Raw genomic sequence first — 20,538 nt, 5'->3', positions numbered from 1 at the left:
TTCAGTGTGCGGATTGAAGGGGTGAAAATGTGTTTTGGTCGTGTGTGGTATAGGATGCTTTTGAAAAAAAATTTGCATTAAATTACACTGAGGAAGATGAATAGTGATAACTAAAAGGAGCTTATAATTCATGTTCATGCTGTAATACTGAGGGTAGTAGATAATAGTTTTTATACACCGACTCCAGAATTGGAGACAATATGTCTCTTTATTTTACGTCCTGCCTAGCTATATTGGAACAATGAGGTTGCTTTGGTACTCTTTGCAAATGAGTAGCAGATTGACGCTTGTCGTTACGAAAAATGTGGTGCACAGCCTTTACTGTTTGTGTGTTCTGACTCTCATCAGATTTAGGAAGCCGGTATTTTATTTACCTAAAGATCTTGTATCTTGTATATTTTTCAAATTTTCAGTATAGTGTAGGATTTTCTATGATTATGCTGACCACACAACGTGAATAATGTAGAATTAATATGTTTTTTCTGTGTCAGTGTCTGTGTTTGCATTCTTAGGATTCAATAATAACTGCTAAATTAACAGGAAATTACAAATCTTGGGTACTATTTCGTTCCTTCCATCAAGTTAATTTAAAGAGGTATGGATTTTCAAGACGATAATATTGAGTATACATAAGGTTTAGCACTAGTGCAGTGCATAAGAATAACAAGCCAAACGATTTTATGTCTTCAAATTACTAATCAGTTCGATGGTAATCCTTATTCATGCCGTACGAATTGTGAAGCTCAGCAAAGCTATGCTTTCTCCTAGCAGCTGTTTCACATTACGGAAGGTAAGTTTCCCTTCATGGCAACAGCTGTTTCGTCGTTGCTTTATTATGTTCTTTGATAAAGTTATACCTTTAGGTCACAGTAACCGATAGTAGATCATTTCGGATGCCAACGGATTTCCTATTGCGTTAAGTCTGCGTGTTCTGTGATGAATCACCCCTGTGGGCAGTCAAGTCACATGATATTCATGTTATTATTATTATTATTATTATTATTTCCGTTTGCTTTTACTGGCTTGTAAACTGTGCAACTTTAATTAGGGCAACGTCAAGTTGAACTTTAATGACCACTACTACTAGCGAATCTACAGCCAATTTTACCGACACTATACACTCTTTCATGTCATATGACCTTGATAACTACTGGCTGGTTACGGCATAATTTGACTGATGTCGCACGAAATAACTGTTAACGATCCTTCCAAAATAACAGAATTTATTCAACAGGAACGTGTTCCCCAAAAATTAACGTATATGGCGTTTCTCCCTGCCAAACAGTGGAGCAGAGGCTCCCGTCTAATGCATCCCCTCTTTGCATTTCTCAGCCAGGTACGTCACTACCTTTTCCGCTATCACCATTTCCTATGTTTTATTATTTTTCCCTTTCTTTCATTCTTCCTTCCACCACTACTTTCAAGTCCATTGCAGCTGGCGCTCATAATTTTAATCTACATGCCTGTAACATGTCTTTATTTTTGCACTTCTGACGAATAATTTGAAACTGGTTTTTTGTTCTGATTAACAACACACAGAATAGTTGCTGTGACTATGATGTTGCAGAAGTCGACCCAAATGCAGAAAGCGCCAAATGGCAATTTATACACATGTTGTCATGTAACCTGTTTTTATGTTTTGCAGATCCCAGATGTCAGTATCATCAAAACTTTCAACGCTGCATGGAACCTGCACGTTTACATGCATTTTTCCATTAAATCACATACCAGCGTTGGGTCCTATGGAGATGTCTTTTAATGATTACAGCCGCTAGTGAATCATATTCGTGGCGCTCCAATATCTTGAAACGAGTCACCTTTTTCGAACCTTCCTGTGACTTTAAAAATCCAAAGTGACTTCAGTCAGTCCCACTGCATCTTGTAACTGTTCCGCACTCTACAGCCGGCCGCGGTGGCCGAGCGGTTCTAGGCGCTTCAGTCCGGAACCGCCGACTGCTCCGGCCCCAGGTTCAAATCCTGCCTCGGGCATGGATGTGTGTGATGTTCTTAGGTTAGTTAGGTTTAAGTAGTTCCAAGTTTTAGGGGACTGATGACCTCAGATGTTAAGTCCCATAGTGCTCAGAGCCATTTGAACCATTTGAACCTCAGTCTATGTGCCACCCTCCCTGCTGCTTTGTCCATGTGATCGTCCAAAATCAAGTCGGAACTGAGCAGAAGTTGGAGAGAGCTGTATCTGCCACCTTCTACAATCTGTGTAGAAACGGGGTGAGCTGATTAATGCGACAGGACCATCTTGGTGAAAAATAGGTACATGTTGTCGTAGTTCCGCCATCCATGAACAGTGTGTCACGCCAAGGCGAAACGAACATTTCTCCTGCAACAATATTACCAGTTACTGGAACTGGAAGGACGACAAGAATTTTGCTACTGACTGCGACGTGTTTCCAACTTACATACAATTACTGCTGTCTGAAGGAGATCTGTGTTCCTCGTGGTGCATTCAAGTCCGTTTCCGAAACATTGTCTCTCTATCATCGTTATTTCGCACCATCCAACAGAGAAAACTCCACTAACATCACCTGGTAGAGAAGTCGAAAAGATTTTACCATGCCCCTGTCACCAATATGTATATAAATTTTGGAAACAAATACCGTCTGTGTGCTGGCATCGAGCTTATCTGGCGATCGTACCAAATAAACAGATACTGCTCAATTGGAGCAGCTGACCAGTAACCAAAGACAGCTGCACAAACCAGTGTGAAGTTTCATAGGTGAACCACATCTCACAGACTATCAGCCGCAGGAGAGGTTTCCTGTTTTGTTGTTTGTTTGTATTGTGTATTAAACCAGGAAGCTAGATACGATGGACAGGCTTCGGCCCTGGCATAGCTCTCAGTGGTGCAGAACCCCGCAACAGGCTACAGCAGTCCACTCATCCCACTGCAGCTCACACTGAACCTAGGGTTATTGTGCAGTTCAGTTCCCAGTCTCATACCAGATGAGTGTAACCCAAGTGTTTGCGTGGTAGAGTAATTATAGTGTACACGTTTGTTTCTCTCTTTTACGACCGCCTTTATCCCGCATTGTGCGCTGGGTCGGCAGTGTTTGGATTTGACATGGTTAATTGTAAGGGGTGGCCGGATGCCATTCCTGCCGCCACCCCATACCCCCCGGGACGGAATTAGTGTACCCCAGCTGTCTGCATCTAGTGTAAGCCGTCAAATAGTGTGAATGTGTCTCAAATGTCTGCGAGTGGTGTAACTGAGGCGGGACGTGGGGACCAGCGCGGTATTCACCTAGTAGGATGTCAGAAGCCGCCTAAAAACCACATCCAGGCTGGCCGTCGTCGTTAATCCTCTGGGCGGATTCGATCCGGGGCCGGCGCGCCTACGCGAGTCCAGGAAGCAGCGCGTTAGCGCACTCGGCTGCCCTGGCGGGTCTATGGTGTACACGTATGTGGAGACAGTATTTGCACAGCAATTGCTGACATAGAGTAACCAAGGCGGAATGAGGGGAACTAACAAACGTCCACTGAGGTAGATGGAAAACTGGCTTAAAAACCATCCACGGGCTGGTCCCCACACCTGACCTCGACACTGACCTGCCAGGCGGATTCCTGCCGGGGACCGGCACGCCTTTCCACTTGGGGAGCAGCTAGCTGGGTGGCCTTATTGTAGCTTGATTCATTGTTTTTTCTGCTGTAAAATGTCCAAATAGTGCATGACTACAGCTATGTATCCCTCTATACATTTGTTCTGATTTTTCCACATGTGCTTCGACACTAGTGTGTGCTTCGGGAAGTGAGGAACATAAAGTCCCTGACTCCAGCAGGAAATATACAGTAAGCCAACTCACTGTTCAAGAAAAGTGGTGAACAGCAAAGCAGCTGTATTTTCACTCTCCCTGGCAGTGCCTTCAGACCAGCAGTTATGACTCAAAAAGTGGTGAGCGTCCTGTTTAGAGTTACAGAGATATCTATGTCGATTTACAAATATCGTCGTTTTGGTGTGTAAAATCAGATATTGCTGCTGCTATCGGTTTCGGTATCTATTTCTCACAACACCATGTTAAGCGTCCCAGGGAGGTTTCACAAGTGTACTGAGATATTTTTCAGTTTTTTTAAGGTCGGTGATCAAGTGCTCTGTTGGTGGCATTCCTCAGAATAATATGTGTAATTACGTCGCAAAGTGTTTAAATATTCTTGCATCATTTGCAAATCTCTCTGTCTCTTTGTGTAGTGGTGTGCATCTTTAAGTTATGTGTGTGACAGTACTCCATACATTGCATAAACATCAGACGTACTATCTCCTGAGACAGTTTGTGTTCAATGACAAGAGGTATCCATGCGCTAGGAGGGGGGGGGGGAGGAGGGAGGCTGCGGGTATTTGCAACATGCCAGGTAGCACTTAGTCCAGCCACCCCTGCGGCTACCACATGCGAGCACTATCAGCCTGGTACACGGCCTGTAACTGCAGATGCAGAGAAACTGGTGTGAACATTTTGCCTGTTGCGTCTCAGAAGACTGATTGGACTTTTACTGAATGATGTACCGCTACACCACATGCATTTATCAGCATGAGTTGTGAAGTGTAACTTAGCCCCATCCTGCTCCATCTCCATTATTTGACAACGAAGCATATTCATCTTCTTCATGCATTCACCAAATATCATTGCTTTCCTAGCATGGAAAGGTGGCTACTGACACAGTCCTCAGCCGCATGATTGCAGCTTCTGCATCCATTAAACTCCTCCTCCTCTGATACAGACATCTCATCCACTGAGAACATAGTACATACAGTACAAAATTACATCCATACTCCGAGTCCAGCAGCTAGACATGACTAAGCTAATTCCTGCCATTTACTCCCAGACTGCCAGCTTGGACTACGTCATGAGGGGAAGAAGGGGGAGACGAAGTGCCGTCTGGTGGCAGTGTTGTGAACTAGACTACTTGCTCTTCACATTTCATTGTGAATACACTGGATGGATTTTCTGGCTATGACAACTCAAATTGCTTGAATAAACAATACATAAAAACTGAAGACATACGTCTCTCCTATCTATCAGCACAGCACAGAGTGCGTCCTTTTCGCCCCAGTTTCCAGATGGGGGAGTGGAGGGGATGGGAGAGGAGGATGGTTGGGGAAGGGCAGGCAAGAATAGTGGAGGTAGCCCAGCTGATCTATTTTCCCGTCAAAACTGGAAATTCGCGCCTTGACATGTCTGCGATGTTGCCACATCTATCACCGCCGTTTTGGATCAACCATCTTCAATAAATATGGCAGCAACGGATAGTGGGGTGGCAGTTCTGTTGCCCCCACTACATATGACCACCTACCTAATAGTTGGTATGTTCACCTTTTGTACAGATAACGGTGATGACAAGTTGTGGTACAGAAGCAATTGTCGTGGAATTGAAGCCATCAGGCCTTGGTAGGTCTCTGAAGTGAGCTGGAACAATGTCACGTAGTTCCCGTAAATTTGGGAGAGCAAGGCGAAGAACTCTGACGCTACATTAGATCACATCTGAGATATGTTCGATCAGGTTCAGATCTGGCGAAATGGGGGGCCCAGAAAACTAATTCTAATTCGCCACTGTGTTCTTCGAGCCATTCCATCCCTCTCCTGGTTTTGTGACATTTCGCATTATCTAGATGAAAACCACCACTGCCATTGGGAAACATGATCGTCATGAATGGTGTGTGTATGATTCTCCTTGGCCGTAATCGAGCCTTGCATGAGCTCCACTGTACCCGCTGATGCCCGTGTGATTTTTTTCCTGGGGTGTAATGGAGTTGCCTCAGCTTGTCTCCATCCTGCAATACAGGTGTCCAGGAGCTGTTCTCCTGGGAAAAGGCGGATTCGCGCCCTCCCATCGACATGATGAAGGTATTTGAATTCATCAGACCATGCATCGCTCTGCCACTCTGCCAATGTCCAATGACGATGGTCGCGTGCTCATTTCAGTCATAGTTGCCGAGGTCATGGTGGTACATGCACTGGTCTTCGTCTGCGAAGTCCTATCATTGAGAGTGTTCGGTGCAATGTGTGTTCAGAGACATTTCTAGCCTTCCCAACATTAATGTCTGATGTTAGTTCCACCACACAATTTGTCATGTCTACCCAGCCTACGACGTCTGACATCTATAATGAGCGGTGGCCCCACGATGTCTGGATATGGTTCTATCTTGGTTTCAGCACTTGTTGAAGACACTCATCACAGCACTCCAACACCCGATAAATCGTGCAGTTTCCTAAACGCTCCTGATGAGACTCGAGGCCATCCCTATCTGCCCTCGATCAAACTCAGGTAGGTGCCTGCCTTCCCCATTCTACACGCTGGCAGTACGCTTACTGATAACACATGCACCGCGCATGTGTAAAATAGTCCCCCATACGGATCTCCAGGCGGAAACTACTGAAGACGGCGTCCTTATCAGGAGAAAGAAAACTGGCGTTCTATGGATCGGAGCAACGAATTTCAGATTCCTTAATCGGGCAGGTAGGTTACAAAATTTAAAAAGGGAAGTGGATAGCTTAAAGTTACATATATTGGGAACTACTGAAGTTCGGTGGCAAGAGGAACAAGACTTCTAGTCAGGGGAATACTGGGTTATATGTACAAAATCAAATACGAGTAATGCAGGAGTAGGTTTAGTAATGAATAAAAAAATAGGAGCGCGGGTAAACCACTAGGAACAGCATAGTGAACGCTTTATTGTAACCAAGATAGACACGAAGCACACGCCTACCGCAGTAGTACAAAATTATACGCCAACTAGCTCCGCAGACGACGAAGAAATTGAAAAAATGTGTGATGAGATAAAAAAATTATTCATATTGTGAAAAGAAACGAAAATTCAATAGTCATAGGGGACTGAAATTAGAGAATTAGAAAAGGAAGAAAATGAAAAGTTAAAGGTGAATATGGAATGGGGGTAAGGAATGAAAGAGGAAGCTGCCTGGTAGAATTTTGCACAAAGCGTAACTTAATCATAGCTAACACTTTGTTTAAGAATCACGAATGAAGGTTGTATACGCGCAAGAGGCCTGGAGACACTGGAAGGTTACAGATAGGTTACATAATGGTATGACAGAGATTTAGGAACCAGGTTTTAAACCGTAAGACATTTCCAGAGGCAGATGTGGACTCTGACCATATTCTATTGGTTATGAACTATAGATTAAAAGTGAAGAAACAGCAAAATGGTGGAAATCTAAGGACATGGGACCCCTGGATAAACCGAAAGAACCAGAGATTGTAGAGACTTTCAGAGAACGTTGGGGAACGATTGACAAGTATGAAGGAAAGAAATACAGCAGACGAAGAATGGGTACCATTCAGAGATGAAATAGTGAAGGCAGCAGAGGATAAAGTAGGTAAAAAGACGAGGGATGGTAGAAATCCTTAGTTAACAGGAGAGATAGTAAATTTAATTAATGACAGAAGAAAATATAAAAATGCAGCAAATGAAACAGGCAAAAAGGAGTACAGACGTCTCAAGAATGAGATCGACAGGAAGCGCAAAACAGCTAAGCAGGGACAGCTGCAGGAGAAATGTAATGATGTAGAGGCAGATATCACTAGGGTGAAACAGATACTGCGTACAGGAAAATTAAAGAAACCTTTGGAGAGAAGGGAAGGCAGAAAGCTGGAAGGAGTACATAGAGGGTCTATAAGAGGACTATGTACGTAGCTAAGGGCAGTATTATGGAAATAGGACGTAGATGAAAATGAAATGGGAGTTATGATATTGCATGAAAGGTTTGACAGAGCACTGCAAGACCTAAATCGAAATATGACCGCGGGAGTAGACAACATTCCATTAGAACTACTGATAGCCTAGGGAGAGCCAACCCTGACAAAACTCTACCGTCTGGTGAGCAAGATGTATGAGACAGGCGAAAAACCCTCAGACTTCAAGAACAATATAATAATTCCAATCCCAAGGAAAGCAAGTGTTGACAGGTGTGAAAATCATCTAACTATCAGTTTTATAAGGCACGGCTGCAAAATGCTAACACGAATTATAAACAGACGAATGAAAAAGCTGATGGAAGCCGAACTCGGAGAAGATCAGTTTGGATTCCGTAGAAATATTGGAACACGTGAGGCAATACTGATCCAACGACTTATCTTAAAAGATAGATTAAGGAAAAGGAAACCTACGTTCCTAGCTTTTGCAGACTTGGTGAAAGTTGATTGGAATACACTGTTTCAAAATCTGAAGGTGGCATGGGTCAAACACAGGGAGCGAAAGGCTATTTACAATTTGTACAGTAACCAGATGGCAATTATAAGAGTCGAGGGGCAGGAAAACGAAGCAGTGGTTGAGAAGGGAATAAGACAAGGTTGTAATCATCTCCGATGTTACTCAATCTGTATGTTGAGCAAGCAGTAAAGGAAACAAAAGTAAAATTTGGGGAAAGAATTAAAATTCATGAAGAAGAAATAATAACTTTAAGGTTTGTAATTCTGTCAGAGACAGCAAAGGACCTAAAAGAGCAGTTGAACGGAATGGACAATGTCTAGAAAGGAGGATATAAGATGAACATCAACAAAAGCAAAACGAGGATAATGGAATTTAGTCTGATTAAATCAGGTGATTATGAAGGAGTTAGATTAGTAAATGAAACACTTCAAGCAGTAGATAAGTTTTGCTATTTGGGGAGCAAAATAACTGATGATGGTAGAAGTAGAGAGGATATAAAATGTAGAATGGCAATGGCAAGGAAAGCGTTTCTGAAGAAGAGAAGTTTGTTAACATCGAGTACAGATTTACGTGTCAGGAATTCGTTCTGAAAGTATTTGTGTATAGTGCAGCCATGTATGGAAGTGAAACGTGGACAATAAATAGTTGAGACAATAAGAGAATAGAAACTTTCGAAATGTGGTGCTACGGGAGAATGCTGAAGATTAGATAGGTAAATCACATGACTAATGAGGAGGTACTGAATAGAATTGGGGAGAAGAGGAATTCGTGGCATAACTTGACTAGAAGAAGGGGTCGGTTGGTAGCACACGTGCTGAGGCATCGAGAGATCACGAATTTAGTACTGCAGGGAAGCGTGGAGGGTCAAAATTGTAGAGGGAGAGCAGTACATGAATAACCTAAGCAGATTCAGAAGGATGTAGGCAGTAGTAGCTATTCGGAGATAAAGAGGCTTGCACAGGATATAGTAGCATGGAGAGCTACATCAAACCAGTCTCTGGACTGAAGATCACAACAATGACAACTCACTTTTTTTTTATTCAGCTTAATTTGTCACTGAATTCGTAGTATGGATGTAAGCAAATTTGTCAAACCTGCCATGCTTGCGTGTTTATTCTAAATTACAATTCTTAACTTAATGACGGTGACTGTTTAAAATACTGTGCAAGTTATTTTTACTTATTATTGTTTAAGAGAGATTTTATTAACTATTTGTCTGTTACTGGCACTGATTCCCTTCGGGCAGCAGGAACTGAAAGTTTAGTGATTTCAGTCTTTGCTGAAATTTAAAAAGGCTTACTTTCATTTAACGACCTCTTGTGTTCAGTGATACTGGGTGTGTACTGGATTTTATTTCCTGCTGTCATGTGCACAGTAAATAAATGTGATGATTCAAAGGACAAATGATGCAAGAATTGTGGACCCACCTTTCCATGTGATTCTTTTCCCATCCCAACCTGTATCTTGAGGCTTCAACGAGGTCGTTACTTTCAGACTTTCAGCACAGCGTAGTTGGTCGTGACGCGTCGCTGAGGAAGTGAAAGTAGGTACGTAGAGATTTCTCGTTCCACTGTTTACATTTTTTTCACCTTTTCCTAGAAGGTTGTGGGACTTTCCTATGCAATTAATAGAAATAATTTCTGTAATATTTTACGTTATTTAAATATAAGTACGCTTTCGGTTACGAGTGAGTTTGTTCGATCTGGAACATTTATAATATTATGTCCTTACTGAATGGACATGTATCTTTCATTTGTGGCGTTATTCGCGGATTTTGAAGTTATTATGTATGTACATCACAGACAAAATAATACGACTAGCATATGGTTAAGAGAGTAAATAAACTTTTTAACAGAGATAACGAAGGAATTCTAAGAGGGTCCATTTTGGTGGTTTGTGAGCCAAGTAATACCGACAACTGCCGCCGGAGAGTGCAAAATGAAATCACCTGCTCGTGTCGGGTGGCGACAGCGCTGTGTTTCGTGCCGACAGCCATAGCGCGCCGCTGGAGAGTTAACTTCGGAAATCATATCACTGAAGACGATACGCTAGTTAATGTTGTAACACTACCTTTGGCGTCATGTAATATTTGTCGGAACTGAGATCAAAGAGCCTAAACCCGTGGCTCTACGAGTTGTAATTCAAGCATTTGTTTAACTGTGGGGGGAGTCTTACGCTGACAGCATACTTTATCTGCTTGTTTACATTATTCGTGATTGAGATCGCTTCAAATGAACTATAGCATCGATTCAATGCATGCTACACAGTAATAATCCTTATATTGTGAATACACTGATAATTATTAAAAAATAACTAAAGGCTGGTTACACGTTTTGGAAGAATTCCCAAATAAGGTGTAGACAGTTATTGATAAACCGCAAATTTTCGACGTCATCTGAGACTGAGACCAAGCTAGAATTGGAAAAGGGTATGGAAGAAAGTAGGTAGTGTCTACTTCAAAGGTACGATCTCTGTACTTCCCTTGAGCGATTTAGAAACACCATAGACAACCTAAATCGCAATAGACGGATGGGAGATTTGAACTTCCGAATGCGAGTACACTGTACTGATCACTGTCACATCACTCATTGAGATTTAATAAATCATCTTGAAGGTTTTGCTGTTGAAATGTCGTTCTTGGTTGTGAGAAAATTCTTTCAGCTCATTTCATTGTGTTAAAGTAACTTACTCATCGAAATATTTGACACTGCACTTAATATTCTTCCTGAACGTATAGTCTTACAGTAAATGATGATCTTTTAATTGTGTTATGGTGACTGCGATGCACGGAAATTTATCTGAAAGCGGAAACAAATACTCCTGACTAACGATCTTCGATTTTCTTGATTGTGTCTGTTTAAGAATTCTAACACGCGGAAAATAACCAAAAAGTAGAAAAAAATTGTTTACATTTATAATGATGAAAGATGATTTGTTGGCAGGTTCCTTCCATTAGAATAACCCTTTCCACCCTAAAATGTTATCTGGTATGTACCAATCACCATACATTATTACGTGTAGAATCAGGTAAAAATACTGAAAAAATTCGCATAGTGATAGTTTGTTCAAGACGTCGCCAGCAATATCGTGTTACTCAAAATTCAAACGTGTATAAAATGCAAATAGCATTTCATGAAAGTGTCTAGACACCATACACACCTTAAGTGAAACATTCTCAGTCTAAAATGATTCAGAAATTTCCTTAAACTAAAGAAATGTAGGAAAACATAATATATTTATGTCGGTAACGCATGGCTTTGTCATGTCGTTGAAGTTTTAAATAATCTTTTGCGCTCTGGTGGTCACAATATGAAATAAAACAGCTGCCAAATGGAAGCCGTGAGCCCTCACCATCGCTGCAGTCTGGATGACGCAGAAACGTGATGTAGCTGAACCACGAAAAATTTATAACTGAACCCGCACTATTGTGCGGGCCAGAGTGGAAAGGGATATGGCGAACAGCAAATCGATTCCTAGCCCATTATTAAAGGGCTTAAAATGAAGTAACTTTTAATGTAAAAGTTTAGTACTGTTATTGAAGTTTGCAAATACGATATTACTATAAATCGGCAGAGTACAAGTCTTGTTCAGTGCTAATTACTGATGCCCTGTGTTCTGCAACAGACATTTGACTGGTTTTAAGTTGAATTCTGTCTTACGCCGCAGCCCGCCGTTGTGTACTGCATTCTCTCTAGAGTATTTCAGCCATACCTAAAGTTGCCGTCTGAAACAGGAATCCTAAAATGTACTTCAGGCTGTTCCTTGTCGTTGTTAATTGGTTTTGTACAGTTAGTATGAAATCGTCAGTTTCTGTAAATAGCTGTTCTGAAACTAACCAGTAGTATGAATGTTCTTCTTCGATTTTAGTTAGTTTTCATTAGCATGTCATTCAGGAAAATGTTGTCACACATCTTCACGTCTGTTACCTGTTTTTCTTTTTTTCATTGCATTATTGCGTGGCTGAAATTATGGTTTTTCTGATTTTTCTAAATGAAGTGGAGGTGACGAATGTCATGGGGTACTTCTGAATACCGTTTCGAAACATTATTTTTCCCGGCATAGCGAAGCAAATTGAGGTGGTGTGGACTCAGAAACCCGAAAATCCCCTGCAGAAATATTGATCCATGCTGCCTCTATAGCAGTCTCTAATTGCGAAACTGTTGCCGGTGCAGCATTTTTTTCACGAACTTACATGTCGATTATGTACCATAAATGTTCGATGGGACTCATGTCGAGCGATCTGGGTGGCCAAACCATTCATTCGACTTGTCCAGGATGTTCTTCAGTGGTCTTAAAACCAACTCCAAACAACTGTGGCACGGTTACATGGTGCTTTGTTACCCATAAAAATTCCATCGTTGTTTTGGGAACCCGAAGTCCATGAATGGCAGCAAATGGTCGTCAAGTGGCAGAACAAAAACACTGTAAGTAAAACATCGCTTCAGTTTTACCATAGGATCTAGTCCATTCCATGTGAACACAGCCCACAGAATTATGGAGCCACCAGAAGCTTGCACTGTGCCTTGTTGGCAACTTGACTCCATAGCTTCGTGCGGTTTGCGCTGCACTTGAACTCTACCATCAGCTAATACCAACTGAAATTGGCATTCATCTGACCCGGCCACGGTTTTCTTGTCGTGTAGTTTCCAACGGATATATATGGTTACGAACCCAGGAGAGGCGCTGCAGCCGATATCGTGCACCTCAAGATTTCCGAAATGGAATATCTCCTGTGTCAAGCTCCACCTACAATTCCGCATTCAAAGTCTGTTAGTTCCCGTTACGTGGATATAATCACATCGGAAAAATTTTCACATGAATTATCGTAGCACAAATGACAGCTCTGGCAATGCAGTGTCGTTTCATAAATCGTTTACGCGGTACTACCGTCATCTGTATGTGTGCATATCGCTTTCCGATGATTTTTGTCACCTCGGTATACATGCATGTAGCTGAAACAGAGGATGGAGACGATGCTGGGAGAATACTTGGCTTTTGTACATAAATTATAAAAAATGTAGTAGCGTGTGCTCTGCTGACTTTATAACAGTCTCCAATTCCGAAACTGTTGCCTGTGCGGGATTTTGTTCCCGAAGTTTCAATTGACGGGCCGTGAGTCATGGTTGGGTAGCTCAGGTGGTAGAGCACTTGCCCGCGGAAGACGAAGGTCCGGAGTTCGAGTCTCGGATCGGCACACAGTTTTAATCTGCCAGGAAGTTGCATATCAGCGCACACTCCGCTGCAGAGTGAAAATCTTATTCTGAAAGCTTTCAGTTGCTTGATACTGTTATTTTATTTACTTCATTCTCGGTATCCTGCACATAAACATGTGTGAAAGAAGAAATTGTCCATGCTTTGGTTGTCGTTGAATCACCATATCCAGAGGGAGTCACAGCTGAAGAACATAATACCTTTATCTAGCACGTAATTCCACTCAGATTGATGTACAGAAGTCGGTAGTTATAGTCGGAATAGTCGATAGTCTTCGAGAGGTATTTGGTGAAGCGATTGGTACCCAGATATAGTCGCATACTAGTGGGATCCACCTCCATGTGGCTGAAGTACTGCAGCCTCTCGCTGTCTCGCGCGATCATCCGGAAGTTGTGCGGGTGGTGCGGCTTGCTGGTGTTCCAGCAGTAGACGGCCAGCGCGTCCTGCTGGGGGAAGAACAGGAGCCGCCCGCTGGGGTCCGCCGCCAGGGGACCGCTGGGGCCGGCCAGGCGCCCGGGCAGCGCCACCTGAAGAGAACCAGGAAAACGGAGTACAGCAGTAAACTGCAGAGTTAGCTACGTTTTGCAAGTTAGCAAGGAAAAATCTAAGATTTTAAAGAAGAAACAAAAAAATAAAAATAAAAGGCTGTTGGATGGAGGAAAGGACAAAAGAGGGAGAGCTAGTAAGATTCCGAAAAGTGAATGGAAATGGTGTCCCATACTCAGAGGAGCGTAGGAGACGATGCGGGAGTTCCGCACCGCTGTACTAGGCAAACTCCTAGTGGAGGTGGTTTGCCATTGCCTTCCTCCGACCGTAATGGGGTTGAATGATGACGTAACAACGGTACCCAGTCATCTCAGGTCAGGAAAAATCCATAACCCACTGGGAAACAAACCCAGGACCCCCCGCGCGGGAAGCGAGAGCGCTACCGCAAGACCACGAGCTGCGAACGTGAATGGAAAAGAGAAGGAAATGAAAACAGTGGACCACTTTGTGTGATCCCCCAGATCGCCTCAATCGAAAGAACGACATATAGTAATACAGTGTAAACAATGGAACAGAACGAAAGCTCCTAGAAGCTACACACGACAAACCTGCTCTCTGTATGTGTTCTATCCCTTTGTGCTTTCGCATATTTCGTCACTACGAAATATTTGGAATGCATATGTTACATTCGTTGCGTGTTTACAACTCGGAGTCAAGGACGAGATTGAAATTTTACTTTTGAAAATAATTTGTCGTCTCAATAATTTTCTTTTTTTTAGTTGTATATGTTCTGCTTGCCGATGATCTGAATTCCTATCTCCTAAACACTCAGAAAAATGGTTCAAATGGCTCTGAGCACTATGGGACTTAACTTCTGAGGTCATCAGTCCCCTAGAACTTAGAACTACTTAAACCTAACTAACCTAAGGACATCACACACATCCATGCCTGAGGCAGGATTCGAACCTGCGACCGTAGCGGTAAACACTCAGAAAAGCAAGCAAGGAAGTCATACAGCGTGTTTATAAATTAGTTCTAAATAAGTAACCTGCAATTGTGAAAAAGGCAAATGACTTACAGAAATGTCTGATACAGCACGGAATGCAGTATATCTTCAAGGTTGCTCTACAAATGTCCAATGCGGCTACCTTTTTTAACACGACAAATGTCCCATGCGTAATCAATTTCCCCCCAAATCCTACGAAGCATGTCTTGATATATGGTGGCAATTGCTTGTGTTATCTTTTGTCATAGCTCGTCGACATTTTCTGTTAGTGTAGGAACGAATCTTCCTTACTGAAACACTTGGCACATTCAGTTCTAAGCTGGCACGTCTCGTTGATTTACCTGGACTACAAAAGTAAGACTTCCGACTTCGTTCAATTGCTACATCTGAGACAGCTAGCCGACACTGACCCGACGTCCTATGAGATACATAGCCAGTTTCCATCAAAATATTCTGCCAATTGGTTCAAATGGCTCTGAGCACTATGAGAGTTAACATCTGAGGTCATCAGTCCCCTAGCCGGCGTGGTGGCCGAGCGGTTCTAGGCGCTTCAGTCCGGAACCACGCTAGTGCTACGGTCGCAGGTTCGAATCCTGCCTCGGGCATGGATGTGTGTGATGTTCTTAGGTTAGTTAGGTTTAATTAGTTCTAAGTTCTAGGGGACTCATGACCTGAGATGTTAAGTCCTATAGTGCTCAGAGCCATTTGAACCATCAGTCCCCTAGAACTTAGAACTACTTAAACCGAACTAACCTAAGGACATCACACACATCCATGCCCGAGGCTGGATTGGAACCTGCGTCCGTAGCGGTCGCGTGGTTCCAGACTGTAGCGCCTAGAACCGCTCGGCCACCTTGGCCGGCCATTCTGCCAATTAATAGCAGTTTGTCTTTCACATGGTGTTTTCTGATATTTAGTCCTGAATTTTCTCTGAAATGTAGTAGTGGATTTGGATTCATGAAAGCATAAACAACACTGCGCACACTGTGCATCATAATAAGACACCATGATTCAACTGCGCATGCCACCTAATGGGAACTTCGGAAACTAACAGTCTTGGGCGGGAATAAGACTTAAAGATATACTGTATTTAGATCTGTATGAAACATTTCTATAAGTCGTGTGTCCTTTTCACAATTACATGTTACTTTTCTGTAACTAATTTATAAACAGCATGTATTAATATTTATCGTCTAATATAGTCGATGTCCACACGTAGCTTCATTATGTTCATTATGTTTTTTGTGTACATTGTTAGGTACAAGTATGAGCTTTCTCTTTAATCTACCGCGTGCTCATTCTAATGTATTCATCAACTGTCGTTGTTTCCCAGTTATCCACAACCCTTTTAACAGTTACTCTACCCTCAGAGGAATATCATCACACGAGTCGTACAAGTGAAACTTCATGATAACAACCACCTAACTTAAAATTTACAAACGTATACGTGCTAAACGTTGGTGCTGCATGCTGCCATTCAGAAGAGGAACGGAGATAGTCAAAGAAAGGTCGATAGCTTGACCAGCAACTAGTTTGACGTCTACTCCGTCACTGCTTTTATGTCTATAAGAGTACTGCTTCGCGGCGATTGATGGATGCGATACATAGGTACTATAGTCGTATCTTTAGAGCAAAACGGTTTCCTTAAGTTCTCAGAGCAAACACATTTCACCCGTGACAAAAGTTCACGTGGTCGAGGTTGGTTACTACAATCCTTTGTAGTCTCTGTAGAATGATGCGTTGGCTGAAAGGATGTGTCTGAAAGGGGAATGTCGTTCACTGACCAAGAGTGGTTGTCACAAGGGAGAATAATAGTTTCCGCTTCTAGGGCTTTTATGTATGGTAAAAAGTTATTACTGACTAGTGAAGGAAAGGGCTAAAATGAAACTAAACAAAATATTCAGAGGTGTACGACAGTCGATTTGTAGGTTTCTGGCGGAAGAGATAAACATAAACACCAGTTTCCTTGCAATTAATTGTAAACTTTATGATGAACAATATATTTCAATTAAGAAGAGAGCAATAGAAGCTGTACGGCGGTGAATTTACGGTTAATATTGTTGGTCAGTACTAACGAAGCCAACGTACTGAGAAACATAAAAATAACTGCAATGACACAGAACAGTATTATAATAGGTGAAGCTTATGAATCTACCATGAAATAATTACAGTGTGAGACCTTTGATCTGATGGAGTTTCATTTAAAGTTCTTAAGTGAGTGATGTTCTTTACAGATTCCATCATTGCCGTCCTTCTTCCTCCCTTTCCAAATCCAAACTGTGAGATTAGTTTTTTATCTTTCACGCGCTACATCTGAATGTTATTCTAGAGCTGGTAAGCTACCATTTTTGCCTACACGCTTCCACTTTTCCGATTATTTAGCGTTTATGCAGCAAGTAGCCTGTGTCCTCAATGGTCCGTAACAGGTTGTTTCTCTGTATTCAGGTGAAAGAATATTGAATAATATTAGAAACCATCGGACTATCTCCTAATACTGAATTTCAAGAAATTTATTGGTTGAATACGTCATGAGCCTGTTGAACCGATTATAACGGTCGTAGTTATGTCTTAAGCACAAGCCCTTCGATGTTGTTATACTCTCACAGAAAAAATGTAGGTTAAAGTACATTGATCCAGAGGTGGTATATGTCGAAAAACAAATTACTTTTTTCGTTATAGAACACAGTCTTTGGACAGAGCAATTTCCAAGACGTCTCAGGATAGATTTCTTGCAATCTAAAGTGGAACGCGGTGACAAAGCAGTTCGAAGGAATTACATATTTTTTCAGATAAAGAAACGACCAGAGACGTTTAAAGTTCTATCTGCCGAATTACAAGATACCTTTGCTCTGACTCACGGGGTAGTAGTCCCGTGTGAAGCAGCAAATACGCTGGATTAAAACTCTGGCCCTAATTAACGGACGAAAGAATCTGCCTCAGGCCTCCACTACAGCCACACTTTTATTTATGAATTTATTTCCATTTTCAATATATGTGACGCTAACGATGAAAACGACAAAACACGTTCCAGTTATTTTTAGATTACCTAATCGATTATATCATGTGCTCGTATTGGTTGTAAACTGCTCTGTCCCAAAGTGTCTGTTGAGTTCTGGCGGTGTACCTCAGTCATGACAATGAGGCAGTCATGCCGATCCAACAGCAAACGCGTATTACTGAAGTCACAAGTGACAATTATACTAAGTTAGTGGTTGTACACTGCATGTGTCCCTGAATTCCGCATTGACAAAATTTACGTCAAGATAGTACTCAAATATCACATTCTCGTTCGCAGCATTGTTTAAATTACTTCGTGGGACACAGAAACGCATACAAGACACTAGTGCGCGCAACTTTAGAGTGTTGTTTCAGTGTTTAGAGTCCTTACCATGCAGGCATGACAACGGACTCGAAGCGAATTCAGAGACGTGTTACTCGGTAGCAGGACGATGTATTCCATAAGAAAGTGTAACAGAAATGCCCAAGGAATTTAAAACGGAATGCAATTTGTGTATAATAAATATAGAGATCATGTGTTTGAAGAAGACAGTGAAAGTATTATATGCAACAATCGTTTATCTCAAATAGGAATCATGAAAATTAGAGAAATCAGGGAACGTGTAGAGGTCTACGGACAGTCATTTCTCCCTCGCTCTATAAGCGAATTGAATAGAAAATAATACTGGTACCACAGAAGCGCCAAAGAAACTGGTATAGGTATTCGTATTCAAATATGGAGATGTGTAAACGGGGAGAGTATTCCCCCTCATTTGATAAAACTATATCATAACAGCAAATCAACGTCAATAGTGGGTTACGGCTCGGAAGTCTAGGCGCGCAGACTCACGACGGCGGTGCCCCCATGTCAATGAGAAGGGTGCGGAGGAATATGACATTAAGGGCAGTGGATGCCTACAGAACATCTCCAGATGGGGACCTGTTAATGATAATGTGGCTCTGCCCTCTGGACAGTAAGATTAGAGAGCAAGCAGCATGGTTCTGGTCCAAGAAGGGACCATTCAGAAAACAGAGGACAGTCTGGGTGTTCGGGTTGGGAACAAGGGTACGATTAAGAGAAGAGGTGAGGAGCTGTGGCAGGAATCGTGGGACATTGATGACACAGGCCTTAGAACATTTCAACTTGTGCCAGACGTGAAAGAAAGGTTATGAATCAAGTACTTTGAGCCAACTCGGAGATTGTTCCACTTTCTCACTGGCCATGGGCGCTATCCGACGTATCTATGTCGGTTTGGGAGGAGGGCTACGCCTGCGTGTGACTGTGGCGCATCAGAGGGTACTCCCGACCATGTGGTTTACGAGTGCCCCCTTTTCAGTGATGTAGCAGCCGCTTTACGACTTCAACTACCAAACAATGACACGTACTTCCTACTGAGACGTGAGGAGACATTTCGAACTCTGAACAAAGAAAACGTGGTATCACGGAAAGTAATATCAGAATATCTGAGGGACAATCGTGAATAGCAACAAATAAACAAATGTGTCCCAGTACCGTGATCCAGTACAGCCTGTGCGAGGATAGGTCGACTTACAACACAGTTGGAATCCACCACGCGCAGGACTAGGAGGATGGGGCACAACAAACAGGCACCGGACTTGACATAGGACAGGATCTTAGTTAGTAAGACTTAAAAATAGGAAACAAAAATAGGAACCTGCAGCGATTCAAGACATCCTTGGCCTGCCAAATGTCAGGGGCACGCTCGTCGAGGTTAGCTCGGTGAGCAAGGGCGGGCAGTGGGTTCATACAAACCACTGACACACCTCTGACGCTGCAGGCGGTAGAGGTTAGTCATAAGTAGCCATTAGAAGGAAGTACAGTACTAATAGAATAGAAATTGCCTATTGTAGCGCACTATACTGTACTATAGCTCACCTGTAATTACTGTAATTAACTGCTAACAATAATGATGTTGGCCGGCCGGTATGGCCGAGCGTTTCTAGGCGCTTCAGTCTGGAACCGCGCGACCGCTATGGTCGCAGTTCGAATCCTGCCTCGGGCATGGATGTGTGTGATGTCTTTAGGTTAGTTAGGTTTAAGTAGTTCTAAGTTCTAGGGGACTGATAACCTCAGATGTTACGTCCCATAGCGCTCAGAGCCATTTGAACCATTTTTTGAATAATGATGTTGCAACACTTAAGGACCCATTAATCATGTGAGGTGGTGGGTTACATATGTATAATATAAAGAATAGAGATTTTTAAAAAGCTGGCAGAACACGGCTCTGCGGTCGGCAACGCCGATTTAAGGCAACACGTGTGTGGCGCAGTTTTTAGTTCTGTTACTCCTGCTACAATGACGGGTTATCAAGATTTAAGTGAGTCTGAAGGTGACGTTATAATTGGCACACGAGTGATGGGGCACAGCATCTCCGAGGTAGCGATGGAGTGGGAATTTTCTCGTACGAGCATTTCACGAACGTACAGTGAATATCAGATATCTTGTAAAACATCAAACCTCTGACATTGCTGCGGCTGGAAAAAGATCCTGCAAGAACAGGACCAACGACGACTGAAGATAATCGTTCAATGTGACAAAAGTGCAACTCTTCCTCGAATTGACGAAATTCAGGGCCATCAACAAATGTCAGCGTGCGAACCATTGAACGAAACATCATCGATATGGGCTCTCAGGGCCGTCGGC

General features: G+C 42.5%; 1 protein-coding gene across 1 annotated transcript in view; it reads right to left on the bottom strand.

The window, feature by feature from the left end:
* Positions 1-13,447: 13,447 nt before the first annotated feature.
* Positions 13,448-20,538, bottom strand: part of LOC126174940 (protein yellow-like) — a 49,887-nt gene continuing 42,796 nt past the window's right edge. The window contains exon 6 of the mRNA XM_049921397.1: positions 13,448-13,911. Coding sequence (XP_049777354.1) covers positions 13,591-13,911 — 321 coding nt within the window. The 3' untranslated portion in view covers positions 13,448-13,590. The remainder of the gene's footprint in view (positions 13,912-20,538) is intronic.

Source organism: Schistocerca cancellata, chromosome 3 (genome assembly GCF_023864275.1).
Source record: "Schistocerca cancellata isolate TAMUIC-IGC-003103 chromosome 3, iqSchCanc2.1, whole genome shotgun sequence".
Classification (NCBI taxonomy): Eukaryota; Metazoa; Arthropoda; class Insecta; order Orthoptera; family Acrididae; genus Schistocerca; species Schistocerca cancellata.
This window is presented reverse-complemented; position numbering and strand designations above follow the sequence as displayed.